Below are 25,664 nucleotides of genomic sequence, written 5' to 3'. Positions count from 1 at the left end.
AGCAGCCCTTCTAAATGGATTGTCATTTTGTTAGGCCTTCCATATTTCTCCTTCCACTCCCCCCCCCCCCCCCCCCAATTTGGTGGCCCTCTATTTGGACTGCCAACTATGGGCCCTCTATGGAAGCCCAATTTATTCGTTCTGCTGGAGTGGAGGCCGGGTGAGTAAAATTTAAAAGTGAGCTTCTAAATAGACATTTACTCACTCAAATTTAAAAATTCTACTGCAGTTGCTCTAATGTATACACATGCTGACCGATGACCGATGTATCGGCATGACGCATGCATGCTCCATACGATTATTAGCCGTGGACGGCCACGGTTCATTGGCCTGCCCTGGTCTGCATTTATCGCTCTCTGAAACAGCCGCCGGCCACTGCCGAATTTCGAAAGATGCTTCTGCATTTCAAACCATATAGAAAGAAAAAACAAACAACAAAAGGGAAATTAGAGAAAGATTGCCGGAAGATCCAGCCAGATCGCGCCACCCGTAACTCCCGTTTTGGTCAGAGAGCAGACGCTCGCTCGCGCGCATGGTTTTCTCGAAGGGAAAGTTCCTTCGGCATCCGCGGTGAGAGGGAGGGTGGCAGGGCAGGGAGTCATCTCTCAACAGATCAGAGTTTCGTAGATACGAATCACTGAACAGTGTACGTTTTTTTGATAGTCAATCTGATCCCGGACGACACAGTCACGCTACTACAGTACGACCGTCGACCGGAGACGGCTATCGCCGGCGGCGATGCCAGCGCCGCACGCCAGCTCTGACTGTTCAACAACACGCCGGCAAGCTACATTTCTGCTCTCGCGGGCTGGGCTTTCGTCTCTAGAATCGCGTTTCACCCACAAACTTGCAGCAGGGAATGGCATGTGACCTCAGCCCGCATAGCACTGGGCTCCGCGTTCTGGATGGTCGCAGATAGGCCCATTCATGTCCCACTAAACAGCGGCGGATTGCGAACGAAGCGGCGACGGGATTGTTTCATGTATTTGCGATATCAGTTTCACCATCCTGCTCCCATCAGGAAAAAAAAACTGCTATAAAACTCTGATGATTTGGTCTTCAGTAAAACTGCCACCCTCAATATCAGAAGACCTAACCGTGTAAGAATCACCCAAGAAATGAATGGAGGCACCGATACACACAACGCCTCTCTCAGACACTAGATGTACACGCCAATTTACACAGCATATCAACACGACGTTTGGGGGGGAAAAACCTTTTGCGGCTACCGATCTTTTTCCTAGGGCGTTTGCTTTCTCAGTCTTGCTCCGCGATGTAGTTGGGCAGCTCGCCCTGGCAGAGGTACTCGTCACAGTGGGACGCTGAACCCCAGCCTCTACGTAGCCGGAAGATGTCCTCCGTGAAGGTGGAGCCTGATGATCCGATGAACACGTTTGACAGTGTGCAGATCGTCTTGTCGAGCATCGCCTCGACCTGAATAAGCATTACACATGCGGATTTGGTCTTCAGTAAAACTGCCACCCTCAATATCCGAAACAACAGAATGAAAAAAAAGGAAATTCATTTGGGAGCTCATATATGTACCTGATTATCTCCGCCCATGTGATTTCTGTATAGCAAGGCATCCCACTTCTCAGAACTGTGGTGCTCTGGCCTTTTCACAAGGGGGACTTGCCTGTCGTTGAATACAACCAAGGATTGGAGAAGATTTGTCTCGCTATCAGCAGCGTCGGTTGATAAATATATCACTGGGGCATTAGCCTTCTCAACGATTCGCAGAATGCACTCTGCTGCCTGAGGGATCGGGAAGAAGCAGCTCTCTTTCTTCACATTACTGCAGTGCAGGAAGATCAAGATATGTGAGTTACTGTCTCAAAATGATATTTTGAGCAGGATGAAACTGAAAAAGCAAGAACAGACCACATTATTCTTAGATAAGTCTGTTAAGCATAAGGAACAAGTCCGTTTTACCCACCTGAATTTGTCAAGGGGTCTAAATTACCCCCCTAAACTACAATACCAGGAATAGAGCCCCCCTCAACTCTCAAAACCAGACAAATCACCCCCCTGGACTGTGTGGAGGCGGTTTCCCACCGTGGGCCCCACCTGTCAATCTCTCCTCTCTCTCCCCGCAGGGCCGGCGCCTCCCCTGCTCCCTTCGCCGGGCGCCGCCGGGAGCTCGCCCTCTCCACCGCGGAGGACACGGCGGCCGGCCGGCGCGGTGGCCACGGCGGCGAGGGCCCCTCCTGCTCCCGGCGCACGCGGTGCGAGCAGGGGGCACGGAGCTGCGGCGGCTCGCTCGTCCCCGCGCCGTCCGCCGGCCATGGTGCCGTTGCTCCCTCCGTCGGCCGTTCCTCCCCAAACTTGGCCGGCGCGCCGGATCCCGCAAGCAGGCCGCGGAGGTGTGGCGAGGCGGAGGCGCGCGCGCGGCGAGGGCGAGGCGGATCCCGGCGGCACTAGCTGCGCGCGCGGCGAGGGCGAGCCTCCCCTGCTCCCTGCACGCCCCCCTCTCCTGCTCCGGCTGGCCCGGGGCGAGCGGATCCGGGCGCCGGGGGGGGGGGGGGCGGCGGCGAGCAAGGCCGCACGCCCCTCCTCCGCCAGCTCGGTGCCGCCGACCCGCCCGCCCCTCTCCGCGCCCACGCTCCACCGGCCGCCAGTCCATGCCTTCTCGAGCTCCGCCGCCTGCCACATCGCCCCACCGCTGGAGCTCCGCCCGCCGGCTGCGCCTCGTCCCGCATCTCGAGCTCCGCCGTCAGCAGCCTCGCCCTGCAGCTCAAGCTCCACCTGCTTGCCGCGTCGCCCCGTCGATCGAACCCTGCCGCTCGAGCTCCGCCACCGGGCCCAAGTCCTCGCGCGTCGCCCCGACGCAGACGCTGCCCAAGCTCGGGCAGCGGGGCGAGCACGGCGAGGAGGAGAGCTCGGGCGGCGGGGAGGAACCGGCGGCGGCAGGAGAGGCAGGCGCGGAGGACTCTAGCGGCGGTGGGGGACGCGACGCCGGCGTTGACTCCGCTGGTGAGCTCGGGGGAGAGAGAAAAGAGAGAGATGAGAGACTGACAGGTGGGGCCTACAGTGGGAAACCTCCTCCACACAGTCCAGGGGGGTGATTTGTCCGGTTTTAAGAGTTGAGGGGGGTTCTATTCCCGGTATTGTAGTTTAGGGGGGTAATTCAGACTCCTTGACAAGTTCAGGGGGGGTAAAATGGACTTGTTCCTAAGCATAAAGTTTTTTTTTACAAGAGTGGTATAGCCAAGAAGACTTGAACTAGAAATACTGCTATATAATTTGCCTACAGTATCTGATGAATGTCCTGTCTAACCAACTAAAACATCCAAATAGCAACAAGGCAAGAAGATTTTTCTCTTTTGTAGTTTCAAGTACCAGACACCAGTCTCAAACAGTTGTAAACAGAACAGACAGCTAAGTATAGAGCAGAGCTTAAGCATCTAGCATCTGTGTCACCTCAAGCAACTGCAAATACTGCAACATATGAGAAATCTTAAGCATCTAACATCTGTGTCACCTCAAGCAACTGCAAATACTGCATATGAGAAATCTTTAAAAGCAGAGATCATAGGTCTGTATATCGACCAACAGATGAAGAAAGGTCACAGCCTATTCAATTCACACCAGTGATCAACTCTATTGCAATAAATCCAACAGAACTAGAATAAGAACAGTTCAACATTTGATAATGAAGAACTGAACTAAGTCCATCTCAGCCTTTGTTTGTCAGATATGATGAAACTATGAGCCAAAGAAGAGGGCTCAATTCAGTAGTCAGTAAGTGAAAGGCCTTAAAGAACTTGAAAAGGTGGTTATACTTTGCTATGCAATACTTTCTGGCAGCCAATAGAAACGGTTGAAAACAAGAAATGTAAACATTCTTATATCTTTGGCAATTCATGAATGTTGTGTTTAACTTAAGCTGCTATATAAATTTATCTTGTCCTTGAACTGTAAGATGTTAGCTAGTGGTACAAACTGCTCAAGAATGATACCAAATAAAGAAACCAGTCCAGCATTGGTAGTAAAGTTAAAGAGAAGAGTTATCCTTTTTAGTCAAGCCGTATGAGAGAATTTTCAATCCCAGCCAGAGCTGCTAGTGGGCTTTGTTCACTATTGACAAGCTAAAGTGACTTGATGCTTCAATCATCCTAGTGAGGTCTTGAAACATTGTTATAATGTTTTAATACAGCACCACTCAGTAATCAGACATAACCATTAAAAAGCAGGATAAGTTGGCTAACAATGTTCAATCACGACATAGCAGGGTTTTTTTGTCTCTTGAATTCGCAGGACTGCATGAAAGGTTAAATTTAGCAAGCGCCAAAATGCTGAGACTAGTTCAGGTATCATTGAATAATCCTAACTGACAAACTTTACAGGGGAGCGATGTGATGCAAGAAAATTGCCTATGACTACTTAACCGACTTCAGTAGTAGGAATACGTAGAATCATCCATACGAAAAGGTCTACTTATAGGACTAGCAAGGATAGTATTTCAATATAACAGCCAATGCTAGAGTAGATACCATCAGTCAATCACTCAATACCACAAAGGATAACTACGAAACTATGCTATGGTAGTAAACTTTCAAACAAGGGAAATGGTTAATTTGTCATCAAGAGTTTTTGACTTCATTAAATTGCTTCATCAAGAAAACATAAAATAGCCCTAGTGAACGGATTCAACTCCAATCATTCTTGCAGTATAAAATCTTGCCTAGATTCAAGTGCAACAGGCATTGACTTGCAGTATAAAATTTTGCCTCGATTGAAGTGAAGCATCTTGAACCAACTCCAATAATTCTTTGCCTAAATAAGTGCATGGTTTTATGCAAATTGCACTGCCCAAGGCAAGCGCAATGATGGAATAACTAAAAGAGGATATGGTATCGGCTAACCTAGAATTCCCAAGATGTAAGGATGAAACCAGCTACTACCAATGCCTACCAATATGTTTGCTCACAAGTACCATAAATATCTAATGTTTTACTGATCATAAGATGGAGGTAATTGAATGAATAAGAAGGATATCTTACCAGAACTTAAGGAATCCATGTCTTCGAAAATGCAAAGCAATATAGTTTCCCCCCAAGAAAGTCTGGACAAAGCGCTGAGCAGTAAGCATTATGAGCCTGCTTGGCTGGATCAAAGTCTTGCACTTGTGAGCCAACGGACCACCAGGCTGATTCACCCACTCATCCTCAATATCAGCATAGAACATGTCACCAATGGCAAGGACCTCAGCATCCATCGAGAACTTTGGTGTAATATCCCCCACGTATCTCTTCTTTGGCTCCTTGAGCTTCGCATCCTCCGGCCAAGCTGCCTCAATCTTGCCCAGAGAAATCCCCAATCCCTTCAACTTCTTAATATGGTCCTCATCAAGGAAACATGGAGGCGACGTGATGTAGCATATGAACTGATCAATGCTCACTTTCTTCCTCTTCTCCACAAACTCCTCATAGGTGATCACAACCTTCCTCCCAATGCAATCATTAATGTGGTCGATATCGAGCACCCGTTCGTACTGGTAATCCACCTTCTGGCTGGGCACCACCAAGGTCCGGCCAAGGAGTGCCGCCACGAACATGTGCTTCTCCAAGCAAATCAAGTGGTTGGACATTTGCCCAGAGATGCAGATGGCCAACAGGAACCTGTCCTTCTTGGGGTTCCACTCAATCGTCCGCCGGTCGGCCGGCAATTCCCTCCTCCTGCACCCGGCGGCAGGGAGATCGAGACCCAGCCCGTCCATCGTCGCATTGCCTGCCCCGGAGCGGTGGGCGGAGAGGAGCGCCGCCTGGATCTCGCGGTTGATCTTGATCTGGGTCTCGAGCACGGCCTGGAGATCGGAGAGCGAGATGGAGGCGGAGGCGGAGCCGTTAGTGGGGGCGGCGGTGCGGTTGAAGAGGCTGAGGAGGCCGGAGCGCTGGGAGCGGAGGAGATAGAGCGCGTGCAGCTCAGCCTCGCGCATGCGGGACGCGGCGGGGTCGGCGGCGGGGGCGGCGGAGGGGAGGCGGATGGAGGCGGGCAGGCGGAGGGAGGAGGCGCCACCGAGGGAGAGGAAGAGGACGAGGGCGAGCAGCGGGAGGGAGACGAAGAGCACGAGGTAGCGGCGGGACCAGAGGGCGCGGCCGAGGGAGGCGGCGGCAGAGGGGAGCGCCGGGCGGAGCGCGACGACGCCGAAGGAGGAGGGCGGCGAGCGGGAGCGGGAGCGGGAGGAGGGGGAGGGCGGCTTGGTGTGGTTCTGAGGGACGAGCGTCTCGAGGTCGTCGTCCTCGTCGGAGACGGACGGGTCGCGGTCCATGACGGCGGAGGAGAGGGGAGTGTCGGTGGGGGAGTGAGCAGAGGCAGAGCAGCGCGGGAGGGGCCTAGGGGAGAAACGGGTGGGGGAAGAAAGATGGTGGGTGCTGGGTGATGGTGACTGTTGAACGAAGCGATGTTGCTACTAATTACGAAAACACTACCTACCTACAGCAATGCAGCATTGTACTACGAGACTACCAGTTGCAAAATAGCATACCATCGTCTTCAGTTTCCCAAGTATCCTTAATTTCAATTGTGTGAATTGGTTTTCTTTCAAAAAAATTGTGTGAATTGGTTCAGTTGTCACCGAATTGAACTGATGCTGACTGAGTTTAATGACAAGAATTACTTTTTAGATAGTTTTTTTTTCTTGCCAGAGTTAGAGAGATTGCAAAAAGAGGAGCCATCTATAACTAAAAGTATGAGGGGGCACTGTCCTCCAGAGGTGCATACAACATCTCCTTTTTCTTTATTTGATGGAATGATACAATATCTCTCGGAGAAGAGGTCAAGTGAGCTCGAGAAAAAAAAAGATTATAAAATCTACGTAACTCTGATTTTTTGAGAAGTCAAATAATTTTAAGTTTGATCAAATTATATAAAAAGTCACTAACATTTCTATCTCTAAATGGATTTAGTATGAAAGCATTATATGATTAATCTAATAATACGTATTTTGTAACATAAATATTAATAATATTTTGTATATATTTGATTATATTTAAAATTATTTGACTTCTTAGAAAACGAGAGTTGTATTTTTTTTTGGAACGGAGGGAGTAATTGGCTTCCATTTCTTGCAGACGCATCGAGGACACCAACAGTTGTGCGATCACCGTTGACATTCATCATGGATTCATGGGGCGACAGGTCGGCACTCCCAAATCCCAATATGGCAATATGCTAGCTAGAAAGGCACCAAGCTAGGCCATGTCATCGCCGCCCTGCTCCTGCGCTTCCTCCTCACTACCGGCCGCCGGCTTCTGCGCGGCGGCGACAGTGAGCTGCAGCTCCTTCCCTTTACCCCACAAGAAGGCGTATAAGCCCACAAAAATGAGCATTGTCCCTAGCACGCTGCAAATATGATTCATATTATCAGGTCATAATCAGTTCCTGCATCTGCTTAAGTATACATTAAGCCTATATAGACGATGCTGACGCTACTCCTTTTTAAAAGAAGTGTCGGGAACTGAACAGTGCTGGTCTCACATATACACAGCAGGCCCATCATCAGCTCAGATCATGATCAAGCTCACCTCCCCAGGTAGATGTTGGTGCCAAGCAGCAGCGAGTCCATGGCGATGGTTATGATCAGCAGCAGCGGGCTGAACATCGAAGGGTAGATCGGCCCGCGGCGGCTGATCACCCAGGAGATGAGCACGTACGTGACGCCCGTGTTGAACACCCCCTGGTGACATGGAACACCACGGGATTATATAGGGTGGACACTGGACAGGACAGATCAGCAACTGGCACGGGGTTCTGGCTAATCACTGCACCGAGTAGACGACGGTCAGAAGCTGCAGGTCCCATTTGAGCCTCCATTCAGCTCTGTTGTGCCCAAGGGAGATGCCGACCACAAAACACTGCAGGCTTCCCAGCAGGCACGTCAGTGTTGTCACCAAGTACGTACTTTGATGGGAATACCTTCGCAAGCCTAGCCTGCAAGTGATCGAGGACATACACATTGAGAGACGAGAGTGTTCTTATATACATGCTGATTCCGCAGGAAATTAAATACTCCTGCAGAGGCGGAATAGGCAAATTCGTTCCTAAACTATCGCCCAAAGCTCAGTTTCGTCACTAAACTATAAAAATCACCATTCTGATCTCAAACTTCCAAATCCGGCTCAATTTCGTCCTTGGTCCGGCGTGGATGCCACGGTGGCGTGCCTCATCGTTGCCCAGTCAGCTAGGAGCTGTGAATTTCCATTTTTGTGCAGTCTTGCCGTAAGAAAAAAAAATGATCTCCTTTGCAAACTCGTCATTGCTTTGTCTGAGACACTACATGGCCGTAAGAGAAAAATTGGTGCTCTTCTCTGATGACACTACATGCTTTCCTAATCTTTTCCTAGAGGAGCTAGCTGCTTTGTCCTCCACGTCCAGCTGAAGAAGCTCGGATGGTTGCAGATCCAGTCCCATCTGACACATTGATGGTTGCCTTTGCACATGAGCCAGTAGCTATGTCGGCACTTGTCTCAATTATAACAGATGCACTCCCACCAGCAGGTGCCTTTGCTGATGCTTGAGCAATGGACTTTGAGTTTGCAAAGGAGACCATTTTTTTTCTTACGGCCAGACTGCACAGAAATGGAAATTCACATCTTCTAGCTGACTGGGCGATGACGAGGCGCGCCACCGTGGCGTCCACGTCGGACCAGGGATAACATGGAGCCGGATTCGAAAGTTTGAGGACGGGAATGACCGTTTTTGTAGTTTAGGGACGAAATTGAGCTTTCAACGACAGTTTAGGGACGAATTCACCTATTACGTCTTCTGCAGAGTGAGGAACACTGGTATTTAACTTGAACTGATCAAGAGCTGCGTTTAATTAGGTTCCAAGGCTGAACTAGCTAGCACATACCTGCACGATGAACCAAAGGGCGTAGCTCAGGCAGCTGCCGCACAAGAACAGTGTACCGGCGACCATGCCGTGGTGAAGGCCTGTGGGGCTTGTTGCCGCCGCATGGGATCTCAGCAGGCGGGTAGCCCAGAGGTGCAGCCGCGGGCCTTTGAACAGGCTGACGACCATCGCCCCACAGACGCACAGCAATGTGCCCAAGAGCTTCATCCTGCCAGGCCACTTTGTGAGCATCAGCTTCACGGCCCTGGAACAAATCCCTCGTGCAAATCATGTCAGTTACAGTCGCAATCTGTGAATCGAAGCGTGTGGTTTCAAGCTTATTAGATCAAATACCTGAGCATGATGGCGATGATGAAGGTGATTATGGGGATCAGGTTGAGGAAGTTGACAGAGTACGCGGGCGCTGGTGGCACGCAGGCCGTAGTAGTACAACCCCATTGCCAGGACGATTCTACACGAGACAGTTTGCCCCCGGAGGGATACGACAAAGTATAACAACAGTTTTTCGCTGTATAATGGTAATTAGTAATCAAGCATTTAAGCATACAATGTTTTTTTTTCTTTTGTCTCATAGGGTTAGAGTGCAGGTTTCAACAGTAAACACTGTCGTCTAGACTTCAACAACAGTGTGATAAATTGTTAGTGAAAAGGCGGATAGCCACTCTGTCCCTCTAATTTTTTACTTTTGCTCTTCCAATTTTATAGTGCAAATCTGATTTCATTTCAACTTCGAAAAATTTACACCCCCCCCACCCCAAGATTTGACAGCGCATACATCTCTAGCATTGCTCAAATAAAGACAAAGTATGACTAAATAAGAGGTTGACAGAATGAGATAGTGCTCACCCGAGTGCAGCATTTACGGAAATCCAACCCCATATAACCAAGCTCACCTTTTTCAACATTTCCCTGCATAAGAAATTCCAAAATTTAATATGAGATTATGTATGCTTCAAGAAAATGTTAAACGGAATATTGACAAACATGTATGGATTAGATTTATCAATTTTGGGGAAAATAAACCACTCTCATGCCTATAAAAGGGATGTTCAGGGTTTAAAAGAATTACAGGAACATATTCCAATTATTGTTCTTCAACTTAAACTCATTCTTTAGAAAAGGGGCATCTCCGGCCTCTGCAAGTGCAGACAACCTGGTTTTGTTACAAAGTTTTCATCAATCTAGCTGACTAAAGTGAAATGACGCTACAAATAATAGTTATATCAAGGAAAGCAAAATCTATTATCAGTTCAACATAAACTCAGGGTAAACTTTAAGGAAAAAAGCAATAAGTCATTTGAGAAAGAAATTAGATACAATATTTTTATATAAAGTCAAGAAACATCGATTTAAAAGGAGACTTTGTTTGGCCTAGGCCTTAGCTCTCTTCTATATTAATACAAATCTAGTGTCTTATTGCAGGAGCTTCAATATTGTCTCTTAGATTATTTTATGGATGGTTAGCTCACTCACTGATGGCCCTTTTTAGCATATCTTCCCTAAATCTACTGTCATCTTTACGTTAAAAAATTACTCCATCTGTTTCATGTAGGTCGTTTTAGTTTTTCTAGATACAATAACTTTTGCAATGCACCAAAATATATATTTATATCTAGATATATATAGTTTGCATTATGTATTAAAAAACCAAAATGATATATAATTTGAAATGGAGGGAGTAGAATGGAACATTTTGGTCAATGTATTGAACTTGTCATACCATTGGAGTTTACATTACAACCTGGGACAATGCAAGCATTTGCCTGTTATTAATTCTGCATGTGCTACTGTCCAAATAGAGTTGCAGCATGACTGACATACTTTTGCTTTGTGCAAGCAGAGGTGATCTCATGGGACTGAGATCGTCTGCAATAGCTACAGAGACGATTTTAGTCATCGACGCGTGGATCCGGCCCCACTTGTTAATGACCGAGTCCCTCTGCGGTTACTGCAGAAGAACTGGTTCCGATCTCATGGCTCCCTCCAGCATGCGAGAAGAGGGTTTCTGCACCTATGAGATGAGATGCTGATGACACTTTGACAGAGATGCATTCGCATCACCATTTGTTCTTCTTTTTTCGAGAAACTTTGCTGATGACATTTCTTCTTCTACCTCCTACGTACTACTGCTAGGCAGTTCCAGCTTGGCAATCATTATTGTATTTCTTCAGGGAGTTGTTAGTGAGTCAGTCTAGCATACTCTGAATAGTCTGGAGGTTTGCAGCAAGGTGAAACTTGATTAAATTTGCAAGTCAGAGTCAGTAGCTAGTATCAGTTGTTGTCCCTTGGATCGTGGATCAGACAACCTCAGATCAAATCATAGTCCGATATGAGCCAACTGCGCATGCAAGAACAACAACTGGATCGATGCTGTACTTCAGTAGTACAGAAATGCAATGAACCTTTCTACGGTAGCAATCTACTCTGATGTAAGCGTAGCACGGTATTCGTTGTACCCTGCTTCTTGCTCGTCATTAGCCTATGATGACTGTGATGTCTTCCTCACAGAGAAAACGACAGAAGAACAGAGAAAGATCATTGCGAATGAGGGACCGAAGCCGGCGACCAGAGGGGGGCGAATCAGAGCCGATCAAAAATTCTCTCTAAATCAATCCGTCGGCCTATATCCCAAAATCACCGCAAACCCTTCACCTAGGGTATATGAGAATAGCTATGGACGAGCTATCTCACAGAATCATACCCTGGAAAACTTCACGGAAGCAAAACTCGAAAAACTTCTCAAACAGCCACACAGCTGAGTCAGACCGGTCTGACCGCTAGCACAGACCGGTCAGACCGGTCGGGCTGGAATTCAAAAAAACCAGACTGGTCAGACCGGTTTCAGAGACCGGTCAGACCGGTCCCTTCCAGACAGTACGCAATCAAAGCTTCAAAAGGCAAATCTCGAGCAAACGAAGTCCAAATCCAGCGAAACTTGGAGGATAGGTTCTCATCTACCCCGTGAACATATCCCCAAGAGATCTCACCCAAAAGATTAAAGGATCTCGAGAATTCGGGAAAACATCAAAGTGGATTGGGGTTTTCTCAAGAACACAAAACCTTCAATTCGTGTGAACTCGCGATTCCAGGGAGTTTGGCACTAGACTAGATGCATAGGAATCGTCACAAAGAGTCCGGCAAAACACGAAACCAAGGGCTCGATTCCTCTAAACACGAATCATCCAAAAGAGAGGAAATCAAGCCAAAAATGCAAGAGAGGAAGGGGAGGACGAGTACTCAGCACACATAGATGAACTCAACAAGATTTCATTCATAAGTTTCAGAGGAATTCACCTATACAAAGCTAAAGCCATTCGCCCATCATCCTACCCACTAAAATTGAGAGATTAGCTAAACCCTAACCCTCTTTTGCATTGGAGTACTTGGCCCTAACCTGGAGCAGAGGCAGGTAGAAGGAAAAACGAAGAGACAACAAAAGACTCAAGAGACTCAACCAGCCACGGGCTGGTGGGGGGTATTTATACCCGGCTGCTGCGGTCAGACCGGTCGGGTCAGCAGCACCCTGCTGTACAGCCTCGATCGACAGCCTCGATCGACGGCGGAGCTTCTTTCTTCGACTCGAAGTCTTTGCTGCGATGCCGCCACGTCGACGAAGATCCGGTCCGCGGTTTTGGAGGGTCCGCGAAACCCGGGTAGGTGGCCGGTTTTGAGAAAACCGCCAAAACCTCACGCGCGGGAAGATTCCCGCCTCCACGCCGTGGCCCTAGACGCCGTTCCCGCCTCGGCCTTCTGACGGCCCTAGACGCCGCTCGACGCCCGTCACCTCCGTCAGTCCCGAGACCGATGCCCGTGCCTCCACGACTTGGCGTCTTCAACCGCCGTCCGCCTCCTTGGTTTTGTGGCGCAAACCAAGAAACCCGCCTTCCGTCGCCGGTTGCGCCCTCGACCCAGGAGTGGACGCCGCAGCTGTCGCCCGATCCGAGCTCTGGTCCCGGCTGCCCTTCACCGCCATCCACCGCACGGTCCATCGGCCACAGCACCTCCACGGCAGCTCCCCGTCGACACTCGACGCCCGTGTATCTGCAATCCAAAGACCAAGCGCACGATCACACCGCACGGTTGACAATTCACTCATCACAGGCAGGATAGAGTACTCTCGTTACTCAGCGAATTTTCAATTGCCAGAAAATTTTCTTATCTCACAATCGTCCGAACTATAACTGTCTAAGCAAATTGCAATACCATGTGTGCCATCAGATACCGGGTATATATATGTATATTTTTTCAGTGACCTGAAGTTATGCGTTCTAACTTTTATACATGTCATCTTTTGAACGAATAAACTTTTACATGTGATGGGTGCATGAAGAGAGCAGAGGCTGAAATGATGAAAGTAAATAAACATTAGAAGAATTATCCAAGAACGTTCTTCAACGAGGCATACGAAAGCTCTCAAACCTTCATAACAAAAAAAAAAACAAGTTGCGCGCTTTTTAAAATAATAACCCGTTGCACAACTGTGTAAGGTTAACCACGCGTACGTAATCATTGATCACCCACAGCAGTATTGAAAGAGAAAGCATTGAAGCAACGGCGAGGAGACAGAACAATTCAAAAGCACGTACGCAGTAAAAGAAAGTGGCGTACGGACCGTTCGAAGATGAGGGCAAGGGGCGCGACGGTGGCCGCGGCAATCAGGTTGCAGTAGTAGACGAGGAAGACGAAGGGGCGCATGCCGGCGTTGAGGGCCAGCTTGCAGATGAGCAGCGTCACCATCGTGAGCACCTGCACCAGAATCATGCTCAGCGGCAGCATCGCCGACTCGAACGCCCCCGACGACAGCGCCTTGCTGAGCTTCGCTGAAGCTGGCTTCTTCACGGCCTCCGTCGCCGCTTCTGCCTCCATTACGCTGCCTCGCTCTCACGGCCTCCTCGACGTACTCGTCCCCGGCCCGAGGTTGGTTTTCTGGAGCTGTGAATCGTTGCCCCGCTGGGAGGAGGAAGAGGACGCCAGGAACTGAGACCGCGCGTATATGTAGCTTCCTTGTCTACAAAACGCGCCGCCGGCACGGGCAGCCACGTCGTCCACGTCAGTGAAATTGTTTTTCACCGTCGGATCCTAGTTTTAGGGCTTTGTTTCCACTGAGCTTTTACTTTTAGCTCTGTCACATCAAACGAGAATCTTATCATTAGGAGTATTAAATAAAATCTAATTATAAAAATAATTGCTAAATCTCTAGACTAATTCGTGAGATAAATCTAACAAAAATAATTAGTTTATGATTAGTGGATATTTACTATAGCATCATTGTATCAAATTAATGATTGATCAGATTTATTAGATTTGCGAATCAGCATCCATTTGTGCAAAAAAATTTATAATTATTTTTTATTTAATACTTCTAAAATAGTAAAATTCTCGTTTGTTGTCGCATACTTTAAAATTTAGCACGTGGAAACGAACAGACCGCTCCTGGCGTCCTGGCGTCCTGGCGTCCCTGTGTGATTAGTCCCCGATAAAAATATTCAACTCGAACCTTCTTGTCTTCCCTGCCCGATGCCAATTTTCTCCGCTTGCTTCCTTCCAAGGCACTGACCCTTCCTCCTGTCGCACCTTGGGCGCCTCCTCTGGAATCCAGCCTCGCCGCCTCCAACAAGGACGCACGCATGTGAGAGTAGCTCAGCAGAAGATGGGGGCGGTGGGGGTGGGTGTAGAAAGAAACAAAAAGCATGGTACATCTTAAATCCAAGATACGTTTTATACTATGCATCTTAGACTTAGCATGTACAAAATAAGTAATGTCGCGGAACAATTTTTTTAAAAAATACTTTTTATTCAGATTAGGTCCATCGTACCCATCATTTTCAATCCACTTATCATGATTGAGAGAGAGGTGGAAGAAAAAATAGCCCTATAAAAACAATGAGTTAGGATATTTCTGCCAAAAAAAACTTACTTTTACACCGCGCGTTGTTGTATCCGCGGTACCCACTACCTTGGTTTTTTCCTCCTCCCGTCTCCGGTCTCGCCTCAATAGCACGATCCCTCCACATTCTGTTTTTTTTTTCATCGAACCGCCGCGCCGTGATCGCCTATCCCGTCCGGCGAAGAAGCTCCTCCCCTCAATCCCTCAGCCTGCACTACACCCCTTGCTGGCACCTCTACCACGCCGTCCAAGGACAAATCAGACGCTACAGCAGGGACACCTTTGCAGGTCAAAGCCATTACATCTCCTCGACTCCACTCCTCGCCGCCGCGCGGCACGGTGACGTCCCTTCCTAGGACTTGCGGGGGGCCTCACATCGCGCAACGCCTCCTCTTCGTGGGCGTCCCATGCCAACACCACCACAACTTCCTATGTCGCTCCGTGCCGCCGGGCGCCGCCAGCTTCTTCTTCGAACTCCTCACGGGAGACCTCATCACCGACGTTGAGGATGTCACATTCCCGCGCTCTCTGCCAACAGCACGTCCGGCAACCAGCGCCGCCGCAGGCGAGACAACCTCGGAGTCGTCAGAAGAGAAGCAGCCTCGGCCTTTAGGGTCCCAGATCAGAGGTCGTATATGCGGAGACGGTATGCGATTGCTCGGAGGCCCAGAGGTCAGTCAGTAATGCGCTGCGTCACTGTATGTGGGCGGGGAACTGATGCAGAGGAGTGTATCTTGGTCTGGGAGTGCAAGAGTGGTTGTGCCGTCTGCAGAGCATGGGGTCAGCAATTGCGGCAGCAGCACGCGGGAGAGCGCCACGGCTGCTGCAGCGGTGGCGGATGTGGCAGCTGCGGCATGGCGGCCTGAGGTGAATTAGCAAAGGCACGGTGTAACTTTCGGCACTAACCGTCCGATCAGAAATCAACGGCCAGGTCTTTCGTGCTACAGTACCATAAAAAGTGTGAATGCTCTGTTTGTTTCGATCAGGCACCAAAGGATATGTTGCCCTTTGCTTAGCAAAGGCACTGAATCCGCGTCTGGTGAATGGCGTCGTGAAGAAAAAGCGCGAGGAGTCGCTAGGTTGGTAAAAGTACATAAGGGAAACATGAACATTCTCGGAGGCACAGATCTTGCTTGTTGCTTCACTTAAGTTCTGTGAGACCACTTGCTCCTTTTTTTTACTTTCAGATTATTAATCACAGCAATTATGTTCAGAAGCCAATTTTAAGAATGCATTATGTAATACATTCAGCAAGTAAAATAAATGGAATAGGTTTTTCTGCAACATCACACGCAACATCTTGGCATCTTTGGAATTCAATTGTCTATTCTCAAGAAGTTTCAGGTAAGCTACAACGGAATAGGTATTAGTGTGTTGAGCCTGTGACAAAGCAGCAATGATACAAAGTGATGGATCCCTTCTCACCGTGCCCCCAGAGGCCGCAGTCTAGGTAGACAGTGTTCGGGCGGGCCGACGGGAACCAGCGGTTTTTTTACCGACCGGCGAGGTCAAACCGCCGCCGCCCGGTTCCGGTTTACCGATCCGGTTTGATCGGAAACCGATAAAAACCGATCAAATTCAAATTTCGAACTATAGACGCCAGTTCAATCGGTTTCCACCGGTTAGCCGACCGGTTTGACCGGTAAACCGGTCCGGTTTGAGTGGAAACCGGTCCGTTGAACAAAAAAATGATTTTAGTTCAAAATTTGAATTTTTGTATAACATGTTTTTAGCCTAAATAGACCCTCCAATCCTCTTTTGTACTACTTTTACATTAATACAATGTATAACATGTTTTACATTGCATTTGTATATTTTTGTATGCATGTTTTTTTGGTTTAAATTCAAATGCTCGCAAAGTATACTAAATGAATGATTTTTTGAAAAATTTGACACCATTAGATTCGTCACAACTTAAAATATTTTTAGAATTTTTTTAAGATTTTTTATTTTTTTTTAAATTTAAATTTGAATTTTAAATTTGGGCCGGTTTGAAACCGGCCGGAACCGGTCCGGACCGGTTTGACCGGTAACCGCGGTTTCCGGACCGGTTCCGGTCGGTTGTTTTAACCCTGACGGGAACACGCCAGTGGGGCCGGATAGCGCGCCCAACCTGCTGCCGGCGAACACGGCGCGGCCGCGGTGGCCGCGGACGAGTGCAACCTTGCGCGCGCCGAGATCCACCTGGTAGATCCGGCATCTCCTCACCGAGTTGCGTGCTGTACTCTCCATCCCCGGCGACTAGCTCTATCGGTCTATCCAGCAGCGGAGCAGCAGCAGCAGTTCCCCGTCGCTGTCCAGAAGCTGCACGTACGGTGTCCATGGACATCAAGGGACGCCGCGAAGGTTAGCCCGGCGACCACCTCTAGCCGTGGCGGCTCGTTGTTAGCTGCCCCGGCGGCGTCCAGCGCCACGACGGCCCTGCTGGTTGCGCAGTAGAAGCGGCCTGAGAACGACATGGCGGAGTAGACACGCGTGTCGCCGCTGCCGTCCTCGACCGCCGTCCAGTCACGTGACAGTGCGTGCGCACGCCCTTTTCTCGCGTAGCCCAGACGACTCTGCACAGTTCCCCAGTGATGCATCGACGTCGGCTGTCGTCGCAGCCTCCTGACGTGCAGGTCTATGCGTGATGCGTCTACACTCTAGCTAGCTTGTAGTCATGTCTACGTGCGTCGGGAACTACCGCAAGCATACGTACCTTGTACTGTCTACTACTCGTACCGTATCCTATCCAATGCATACGGCCGGGTCGTACGTGCTACAATACTGTTAACATGCATCGCGGGGCCCCCCACAGTCGCACGCACCGTAGACGACAGTAACGTCCGCGGACTTCCCCCGCTCGGGCCGGGCATATATTATTATTCGTCATCCCTTTTTTTTTACCCGGCCGTCATGCCGTCCAGTCCGGACATGCGAAACTTCAACTGTGTCCGTGCACGCAGACGTAGCCGTCGTTCCTAACGAGCTTGATGTGACTATAGATCACTTCTTCTCTTTCTCCATTCAAACTGTGTCCGTGCGCACACATAGCCGTCGTTCCTAACGAGCTTGATGTGACTATAGATCACTTCTTCTCTTTCTCCATTCAAACTTGTGTCCGTGCGCACACATAGGCCGTGTTTGGTAAAATCCGCGCACGTTTCCCGAAAAAAAAATCTCGTATGCATGGAGTACTAAATGAAGTCTATTTGCAAAATCTTTTTAGGGATGGATGTAACTTTTCGCGACGAATCTAATGACGGTAATTAATTGATGATTTAATACAGTGATACTACAGTAACCATCCTCTAATCGCGCGGTCAAAGGCCTCATTAAATTCGTCTCGTGATTTACACGGGTGTTGTGGAGGTGGTTTTGTAATTAGACTTTATTTGGTACTCTAAATTAGTGGTCAAAGTAGGGTGAAAATTTTTTCACCCTACAACCAAACACGGCCATAGCCGTCGTTCCTAACGAGCTTGATGTGACTATAGATCACTTCTCTTTCTCCATTCACTGGGTCAGCGTGTGCCTAAAACTATTCACATTCGTTGTCCTCTAAATTTATTTTCTAAAAAAATATTTTTATCCTAGTCGTTAAAATTCTCTTCTCTATATTCAGTTTCACCGCACCCATCATCCTCCATATTCCATCCTCTATACCAACTACCCACTGTGAGGCCCGCAAGTCAGATTTTTTATCCATCCCACCTGTTTCTCTCTCTCCCACCGATCCACGCTCCTCTCCCTCCTCTCGCCTCCCCCGCGGTTTCCTCCCTGATGTCCCGGCGCCGGTGCCGCCCCCTCCCTCCCTCTCCGTGCCGGGGCCCCTGCTAGACCGCGCCAGCCGCGGAGAGGCGAGGCCTGGGGCCTGGTGGCGGCGGCCGGAGCCGAGCATGGCCGAGACGGGGTGGCGGCGGGAGGGCGCGCGTGGGGACCGCCGCACGGCCGCGGCGGCGGGCGCGTGGCAACCCGGCAGCGGGCACGCGTGGCCGTTCTGGTCTCCCTCCCAGCCACGGCGGCGCGCGGCCGACGCCATGGCACAGTGCCTCATCGAACCCAACCCTAGCAGCAGGGCTCTGCAGGGTTGCAGCAAACACCAACAAGCAGAGCGAGCCCATCCGGCCGGGCATCCGGCGGTCCACGTGACGACGTGAGGCTCGAGGCAGGGCGGACATTCATGGACTTGGCCACAGGTAAACAGCATTTTAGTTGCGAGAACTAGAGGCGGATTTCGCACTCACACCTAAAGAAAAGCATTAGCAAAGAAAAGGATTTGGTCAAGCAGACTGTAAATGCACTCCGTAGTATCAGTGTCAGTGTGTCACCGAGTTTAATTTGTCCTGTTCATTCTTCCATCTTGCCGCATTTGCCAGAGACGTACCAGTACAGGTATTCACCAACACCGCACGGCCGCGCGTCGGCCCGTCCACCACCCCTTTTCAAGCCACGTTGAGTCATCCTTCTGTCATGGAGATTGTACGCGACGGCTCCCTTCTCAACGAGCCCCCAGTCCCAGAGGCCGCAGTCCAGGCCGCGGACGGGCGCAACCTTGCGCGCGCCGAGATCCACCCGGTCCTCACCGAGTAGCTCCGCCTGCGCTCCAACCCCGACGGCGTTATCCAGCAGCGGAGAAGCTGCAGCAGCAGCTCCCCGTCGCTCTCCAGAAGCTTCACGGTGTCCACGGACGCCATGTACATGGACACCGAGAAGGTCAGCCCGGCGACCACCTCCAGCCGTGGCGGCTCGTTGTTAGCTGCCCCGGCATCCAGCGCCACGACGGCCCTGCTGGTTGCGCAGTAGAAGCGGCCTGAGAACGACATGGCCGAGTGGAAACGCGTGCCGTCCTCGACCGCCGTCCAGTCGTCGTCCCCGGGCCTGGCGACGAGGAGCTGTCTGCGGAGACAGAGCGCCACCGTGGAGTCGTCGGCGAGACCGATGCCTACGACATGCTCGGTGATAGTTCTGCGTATCTCCAGGGGCAGTAGCGGGAGCTCGGCGACCTGCCTCGTGAGCGGGTTCAGGAGGCGGACCGCGTAGGTGGATTCGTCGAGCAGGGCGAGGAGGCCCTCCTTGGTGACGCCGAATTGGTGGTGGCCGTCGAGCTCGAGCCCCGGGAGCTCCGTCTGGACGCGCTGCCCGGTGGAGACGTTGAGGAAGCGGCGCCGGTGGCGGCCAGCAGGGCCGGGCGGCACGGCCTCGGGGAGCATGATCCACCGGCGCGGGTGGAAGCAGCGATCCAGGCAGCCCCGGGCGTCGACGGTGCCCCGCCGCCACCCGCGGCAGACGGCGCGGAAGCTCATGTAGTCCATCACGTCGTTGGCGAGCGCGAGCTCGGCGATGACCCCCGCCAGCCCGTACGTCAGGTCGGCCCAGCAGCGCCGCGTCGGGACGTGACGCCGGCGGCGTGCCCCGCGTGCGCGCTTCGCTGGCCAGGATGATGACGAGATTATAGATGGGCCAGACTCCACGAACGGGGATCTTGTGTGCTCCGCCATTCGATCCAATGGCGCCAACTTCAAAGACGGCGCCGGGTATCCGTGCCGGCATAAATCGGGGTCTGTGCGAAAATTTAAAGTGGAGCCTACTAGACAGGCCAAATATTACTATCAAGTGCAGGGTTCTGATCAAGTATCTTATTATTAGAGGACATTTGCGATTCTTTTACAATAAATCTATCCATAGCTCATTTTTGAGATTGAGTTAAATCATCTGGTCTTTGTTTGTTTTTACATTTTTGGCTGCCGGAATCATATTTTCTAGACCGATTTGCAGAAGTCATGACTTCAATTGATCGTTCTAACACAAAAGATTAAAGGACAAAATTATAATTAATCTATTAAGATTTAAAGGATACAAGTATATGTAGATCAATACAGTTGGCGATTGAAAATTAAAAGGAAAACTATTTACCTTCTCCTTCAGCTCTTATCGCCTGACGCCTGTGGGCTGTGGATTGCGGCTCTGCCGCTCCGGCTCTGGCACTCTGCCTACCGCGGCCCCAGTGGCGTCGGCGGCGGTGTTTGCAGGTAGGTTGCGGCGCGCCCTGGTCCTGCGGATTGCCGACTTGTCGTCTCCGTCTGCTTGGCCGGAGTCTCCGTCGGCGTCTCCGTCTCATCTGTCGAGCGAAACTGGAATCGCCAAAGTCGGAGCCTCGGAGGGCACTGAACAGACAGCCGCCGGCCGGCCGGACTTTTTTTTTTGTTTTGGGCTGCACATCGATTGTGTTTGGGCTGGCCGGACCTTCTTTTTCTTTTAGGCTGCGCGTCATTTGCGTTTGGGCTGTGCAGATAGGACCAAAGCAGGTCAGAAACTCAGAACAAGTTATCTCAACCCATAACTAGTTAATGGGCCATTTTAGATTCTGAGCCCCCAGAAAATTGGGGGCCATGTGCGGGCACACGGGCCGCACGCCCCATGGGCCCGGGCCTGCCGGGTACGGACGGTGACTACTCTTTTTCCCGTGGAAAAGGATTGGCGTTGCGGCGCTTTTCGCGGTAGAAATAGAATAGCTAGGGTTTGAGGTGCGTGGAACGCCTGGACGGTATTAAAGGCGCCCGATCTCTACGCTCATCGCCGAGCAGAGCTTGGAACCGCAATCCTAATCCGTCTCCGTATCAGCAACGGCACCGCATTTTGTCCGAGCTCTTTTGTCATATTGGAGTGATATCTCCATCCCTTTTACGGTGTTAAAACAAAACATTCCAGCCTGTAGATTATTGTTGGATTAGTGATTGCTACCAAATAATCGATGTCAGAGTCCTATTAAGAATGCCGACGATGCTATCCGGGCATACCCACCCATCAGGTACCGGACCACATTCCCAAGGCAAGTGGTTTCGCTTCGCCGTTCGTGCGCGTGGCGGCGGGGGATCGCGATGGGCCCGCGGTCGCCCTGCGCGGCGCCGGGATGGGATTGGAGCACGGGAGAATGGAGATCGCCAGGATTGGTCATTGGTCGTTCGGTTGGTGGACGCCTGGGGTGTTGCTTGAGGTGACGTTGCTTTGATATCGTAGCCGGGCCGGAATTAGTCTCGTGGGCTTCCATCGTCCTAAGCGGATACGTGACAGAGGATCGATCCATCGTGAACGAGGCGATGCCGCGCTCTGTTCCTCCTGTCGGTTCGGCCCGGCGGCTCCTCCCCGGCCGCGGCGGGCCCTTCACGCGACGGCGACCGAACCCAAGCAGAGACCTGCGGCCTGCAGCCTGCGGGAGGCGGCTCCGGCCCAACCACCCCGACGTCGACCAACGAACGATGCGCATGCGATGGCGCCGGGGAAAGCCACCCGCCACCGGACGGATCTCTGATCCCTCCTCGTCCCCGCATCAACCATGCCGGCCGTGCGCACGCCCGGCCGCCCGCCCACACGTGTGCCTCCCCCGGTGGTCAACCACCATCGCCCGTGCCAGTGCACGCGAGCCACACGACGCCATTTTGCCTGCAACTTGCGGCGCTTTTCTTTTTTTATTAATCCCTTGTCATTCATCGCCAGTAGTATACGTATACTATTTTTTTGCGGGTGTATGCCTACTATTATACACGTGTCTTTCTCTGTTTTTTTTCCATTTCTTGTGTTGCCTTTTTGTATTTACAAGCTACAACAGGCGCGCGCGGCGGCCATTGACCCCTCTGATCAGCGATCACTATAGGTGGCCAAACGGGCGGCCCAGCCCGGGCCCATCTAAGCACGGCCCGTTTAGGCACGACCTGCTTAAGCACGAAAATATTAACGGGCCGTGCCGTGTCTGCCCATGGGCTGAAGTGCCGGCCCAGGCACGACCCGAAATTGATTTAATCGGGCCGGGCCGGCCCGAAAATATTTAAATAGGGTTTGATAATGGATAACATAGTATTTAAACGGGCCTATCGTGCTACCCATCGGGCCGATCGGGCCGCCCTTTTTCAGGCCGTGCCTGGACGCGTCCATGGGCTGACAGTGAGGCCCAGGCACGGCCCGGCTATCGTGCCCGTGCCGTGCTCGGGTCGGGCTAATATGGGCCGGGCTTCGAGCCCCCATGGGTATCGGGCCAAATGGAAAAGAAAAGCAAAGGAGGAAGAAGGGGGAAAAAAGCAAGTTTGCTCGGCAGTGTCGGTGAGGGACACCTGCGGAGGAACGGCGGGGAGGAGGAGCTCAGCCGTCATCGCCTATGCACACAATTTCCATGGCTCAAAGGGAAGCAAGCAATCCTTTTCTTCTCTTTGGTTTCCTTGGAAGCGATCCTAGCTACCACCACTCAAGTCGTCACCTCTTTATGTACACCGACAGCGCTCTGAGTTTCCTGAGTCGGTCGGACCAGCCGCCGCCGCCGCCTGCTCTCTTCAGTCTTCACCGCGGCCGCCGTCGGCACGTTACTGCGCCGTGCTCGACGGACGGGCGCGGGGAGGGCGGCCCGCGTCCGGGTCAGTGCTTGAGGCGCAGCGGCGGCGGGTGGGACTCGACGAGGATGGACCAGAGGATCTGCACGTCCTCGCAGGGGCACGACTTGACGTCCTCGTACAGGATGTAGATGCCCCTCTCTGCGAGCCAATCACGATTCACGAATCAGAGACGAGGATTATTGAAAGGGCACGAACTAGGAACCAGTCGCAGAGTGGCGATCAGAATTCAGAAGCAGGGGAGGCTGCTGGTGCACGTACTCTTGTGCTGCGCGGAATGCATGCGGACCCAGAGCTTCTTGAGCGGCGACAGGAGCGACTGCAGCCACGCCATGGCTCGGCCGGCCAGTCCCAGACTCTCCCAGCTCAGGCGCCGATGAACCCAGCTGAACACGAGCCGGCCGGCGAGGAGGGAGCGAGCTGCTTGGAGCCCGGCGCGGCCGGGCCGGGTGAACAAGCCCTCCCGCTTCACCACCGCTTGCTGCTCTGTTCCTCCCCGCCACGCCACGACGCACCCCCCCGCCGCTCCCTCGCGTCTTATTATTCACCGCCGGGAGAGAGCTTTCAAACTCTGGTGCGGCGTCGCTGTCCATCCAAATCTCCCCCAGGCCCCCACGAATAAACAAGCCCGGGGGACGCGCGCGCGCGCGGGGGAGCCTTTCGTTCCGCGCCGCGTCGCACTCCGCTCGAGAGGGGACCAAAAAAAAAATCCTCGCGACGCCAACGGGAAGGAGAAGTCTCTCCGTGTGTGTGTGTGTGTGTGGTTAGGTCATTGCAAATCATTCATGGCGGCGGCCCCGTGGCCTACTACCGCGCCAAGCCCACGAGCTCAATTCGCCGGCCGGCTGGCTTGCCGCCTCTTTACTCCGACGAGGGATCACATGGTCGTAAACACTTCTCCGCCGAGCAAATTCAAGAGTCGTCAACATGAGCCACGTGATCTGCGCCTGCAACAGGCGTTCCTGTCGATCGGCCCGTGGTGCCCAGCCGCCAGTTCCGGACTCCTGATTCGTCGGCGTGCTCGTCAGGACTCAGGAGTGACAAACACGACCAAGTCGCCGAGCTCCGGTCCCATGCCATCATGCCAGGAGCAGCTCCCGCAGCCGTCTCCTCTACTCGTGAGGGTGAGGCGATCGATCGATTTCTTCTTCCTTCAGCAACAGATCCTTGCGGCGCGGGTCTTCCCACGCAAACCCAATGATCGCGCGGACACTGACCGGGCGTATCTTCAGAAAGCACGGCGGGTCAGATTCCCCGTCGGTGAACAGCACGGCGTGTGGAGCCGGGCCAGACGTGTGGGCAGTTGCCCGCCGGCCGCACGCGCCCATCCAAAAATTTCGTGTGGAAGAAAGGAAGGCGGGACGAGGCCAGCAGGGGCCCAGCGTCAGTTGGGACATCCCCATTCCGGCACGAGCCAATTGGGAACTCAAGAGAGAGCGTCGTCACCAAAGGACAAAGGAAAACGATGGAAATGCGTATCCACTGGCGCTGCGACGGCGATGGTTTCAGTATCCTGTCCATCCGAGGCGACGGCGAGAGGGAAGCGAACCGGATAGGAGCCGGAGACCGGCCGGCCGGCGGGCCCCTGCTTCCAGTCCAGTGGTTGCCTCCTCACTTTCGCCGTCTAGCTGAAGGAGAAGCTTGATGAACAACGGACTGGAACTGGAGCTGGAGATCGATCTCATGGACCCCATCGGAGGGGAAGACGAGGGGTCAGTGGGAAGCCAAGTCAATCTCTGGACCTACACTGCTGACCCCTCGCCTGGGATATTGTGCTTCGGCAGATGAGCTCCTCACGTCCTCCGTGTGGTTCGCGAACCAACGAGGCAACGAGGGCTTCTACAAAATGTGGTTAGCGAAAACGACTGCCGTGTCCAGTCATGGGATTCAACTGTCGTGTAATTTAAGTTTTGTGTGCAGTGTGCTAGAGATCCTTTGCATGTAATTTAGTGCGTGATTTATTAGCATGCGAAATTAGCATTTGGTGAGGGTGTGACGGATCATTATCTTTTGACCACTGATTTTGCAGCATATGCGGTTTTTTACTTTTTTTAGTCTCATCTACTCCATCCTTCCGTCCTAAATTATTAATTATTTTAGCTTTTCTAAATATATAGATTTTTCTATGAATCTAAACATTATAAAAATTATGCACATAGAAAAGTCAAAACGACTAATAATTTGGTATGGAAGTAGTGTAGTTTGTGGGTGCATAGACAAACCGTGGTTTGCAAGTATGATACAACAGCTTACCGGATTCATTATTTTTGTAACTTTCAGGTAGCGGTCCTGTACTTTTACTCAGTAAAATAATATCCTGTAAGATGGATTTCAACAAATATACAGGCAGCACCGACAGTAGTATCACTTAAAATGGATGTGATTTTCTATCAATTATTTTAACCTTCAGATTTAGGGCAATGATCTAGTAGTAGTATTACTAAAGCTCCAGGTGTTTATCCAATGCCCAAAATGGCAGGGGAAGTGCAACACATGTTCACAGGCGCAGGCATAGGAAATGAAACAGCTGATCACCATCATAATGCTTTGGCAAAGAGAAGAT

General features: G+C 51.4%; 1 protein-coding gene and 1 pseudogene across 2 annotated transcripts; both read right to left on the bottom strand.

The window, feature by feature from the left end:
• Positions 1 to 1,009: 1,009 nt before the first annotated feature.
• LOC120692376 (O-fucosyltransferase 36-like) lies at positions 1,010 to 6,361 on the bottom strand. Of its 2 annotated transcripts, XM_039975656.1 has the most exons (4): positions 6,201 to 6,358; positions 5,004 to 6,164; positions 1,546 to 1,795; positions 1,010 to 1,434 (listed from the first exon to the last, which is right to left on the bottom strand). In XM_039975656.1, the coding sequence occupies exons 1-4, from the start codon at positions 6,269 to 6,271 to the stop codon at positions 1,258 to 1,260; spliced, it is 1,659 nt and encodes a 552-aa protein (XP_039831590.1). In that variant the 5' UTR covers positions 6,272 to 6,358; the 3' UTR covers positions 1,010 to 1,257. The 2 variants fall into 2 exon arrangements, with proteins under 2 accessions (XP_039831590.1, XP_039831582.1); XM_039975648.1 differs by having other exon boundaries at positions 5,004 to 6,361.
• An 832-nt stretch (positions 6,362 to 7,193) lies between these two features.
• On the bottom strand, positions 7,194 to 13,719 carry LOC120695560 (annotated as a pseudogene).
• Positions 13,720 to 25,664: the final 11,945 nt, after the last annotated feature.

Source organism: Panicum virgatum, chromosome 2K (assembly GCF_016808335.1).
Source record: "Panicum virgatum strain AP13 chromosome 2K, P.virgatum_v5, whole genome shotgun sequence".
Taxonomy (NCBI): Eukaryota; Viridiplantae; Streptophyta; class Magnoliopsida; order Poales; family Poaceae; genus Panicum; species Panicum virgatum.
Note: the sequence above shows the minus strand (reverse complement) of the source record. Positions and strands in the feature narration are given on the sequence as shown.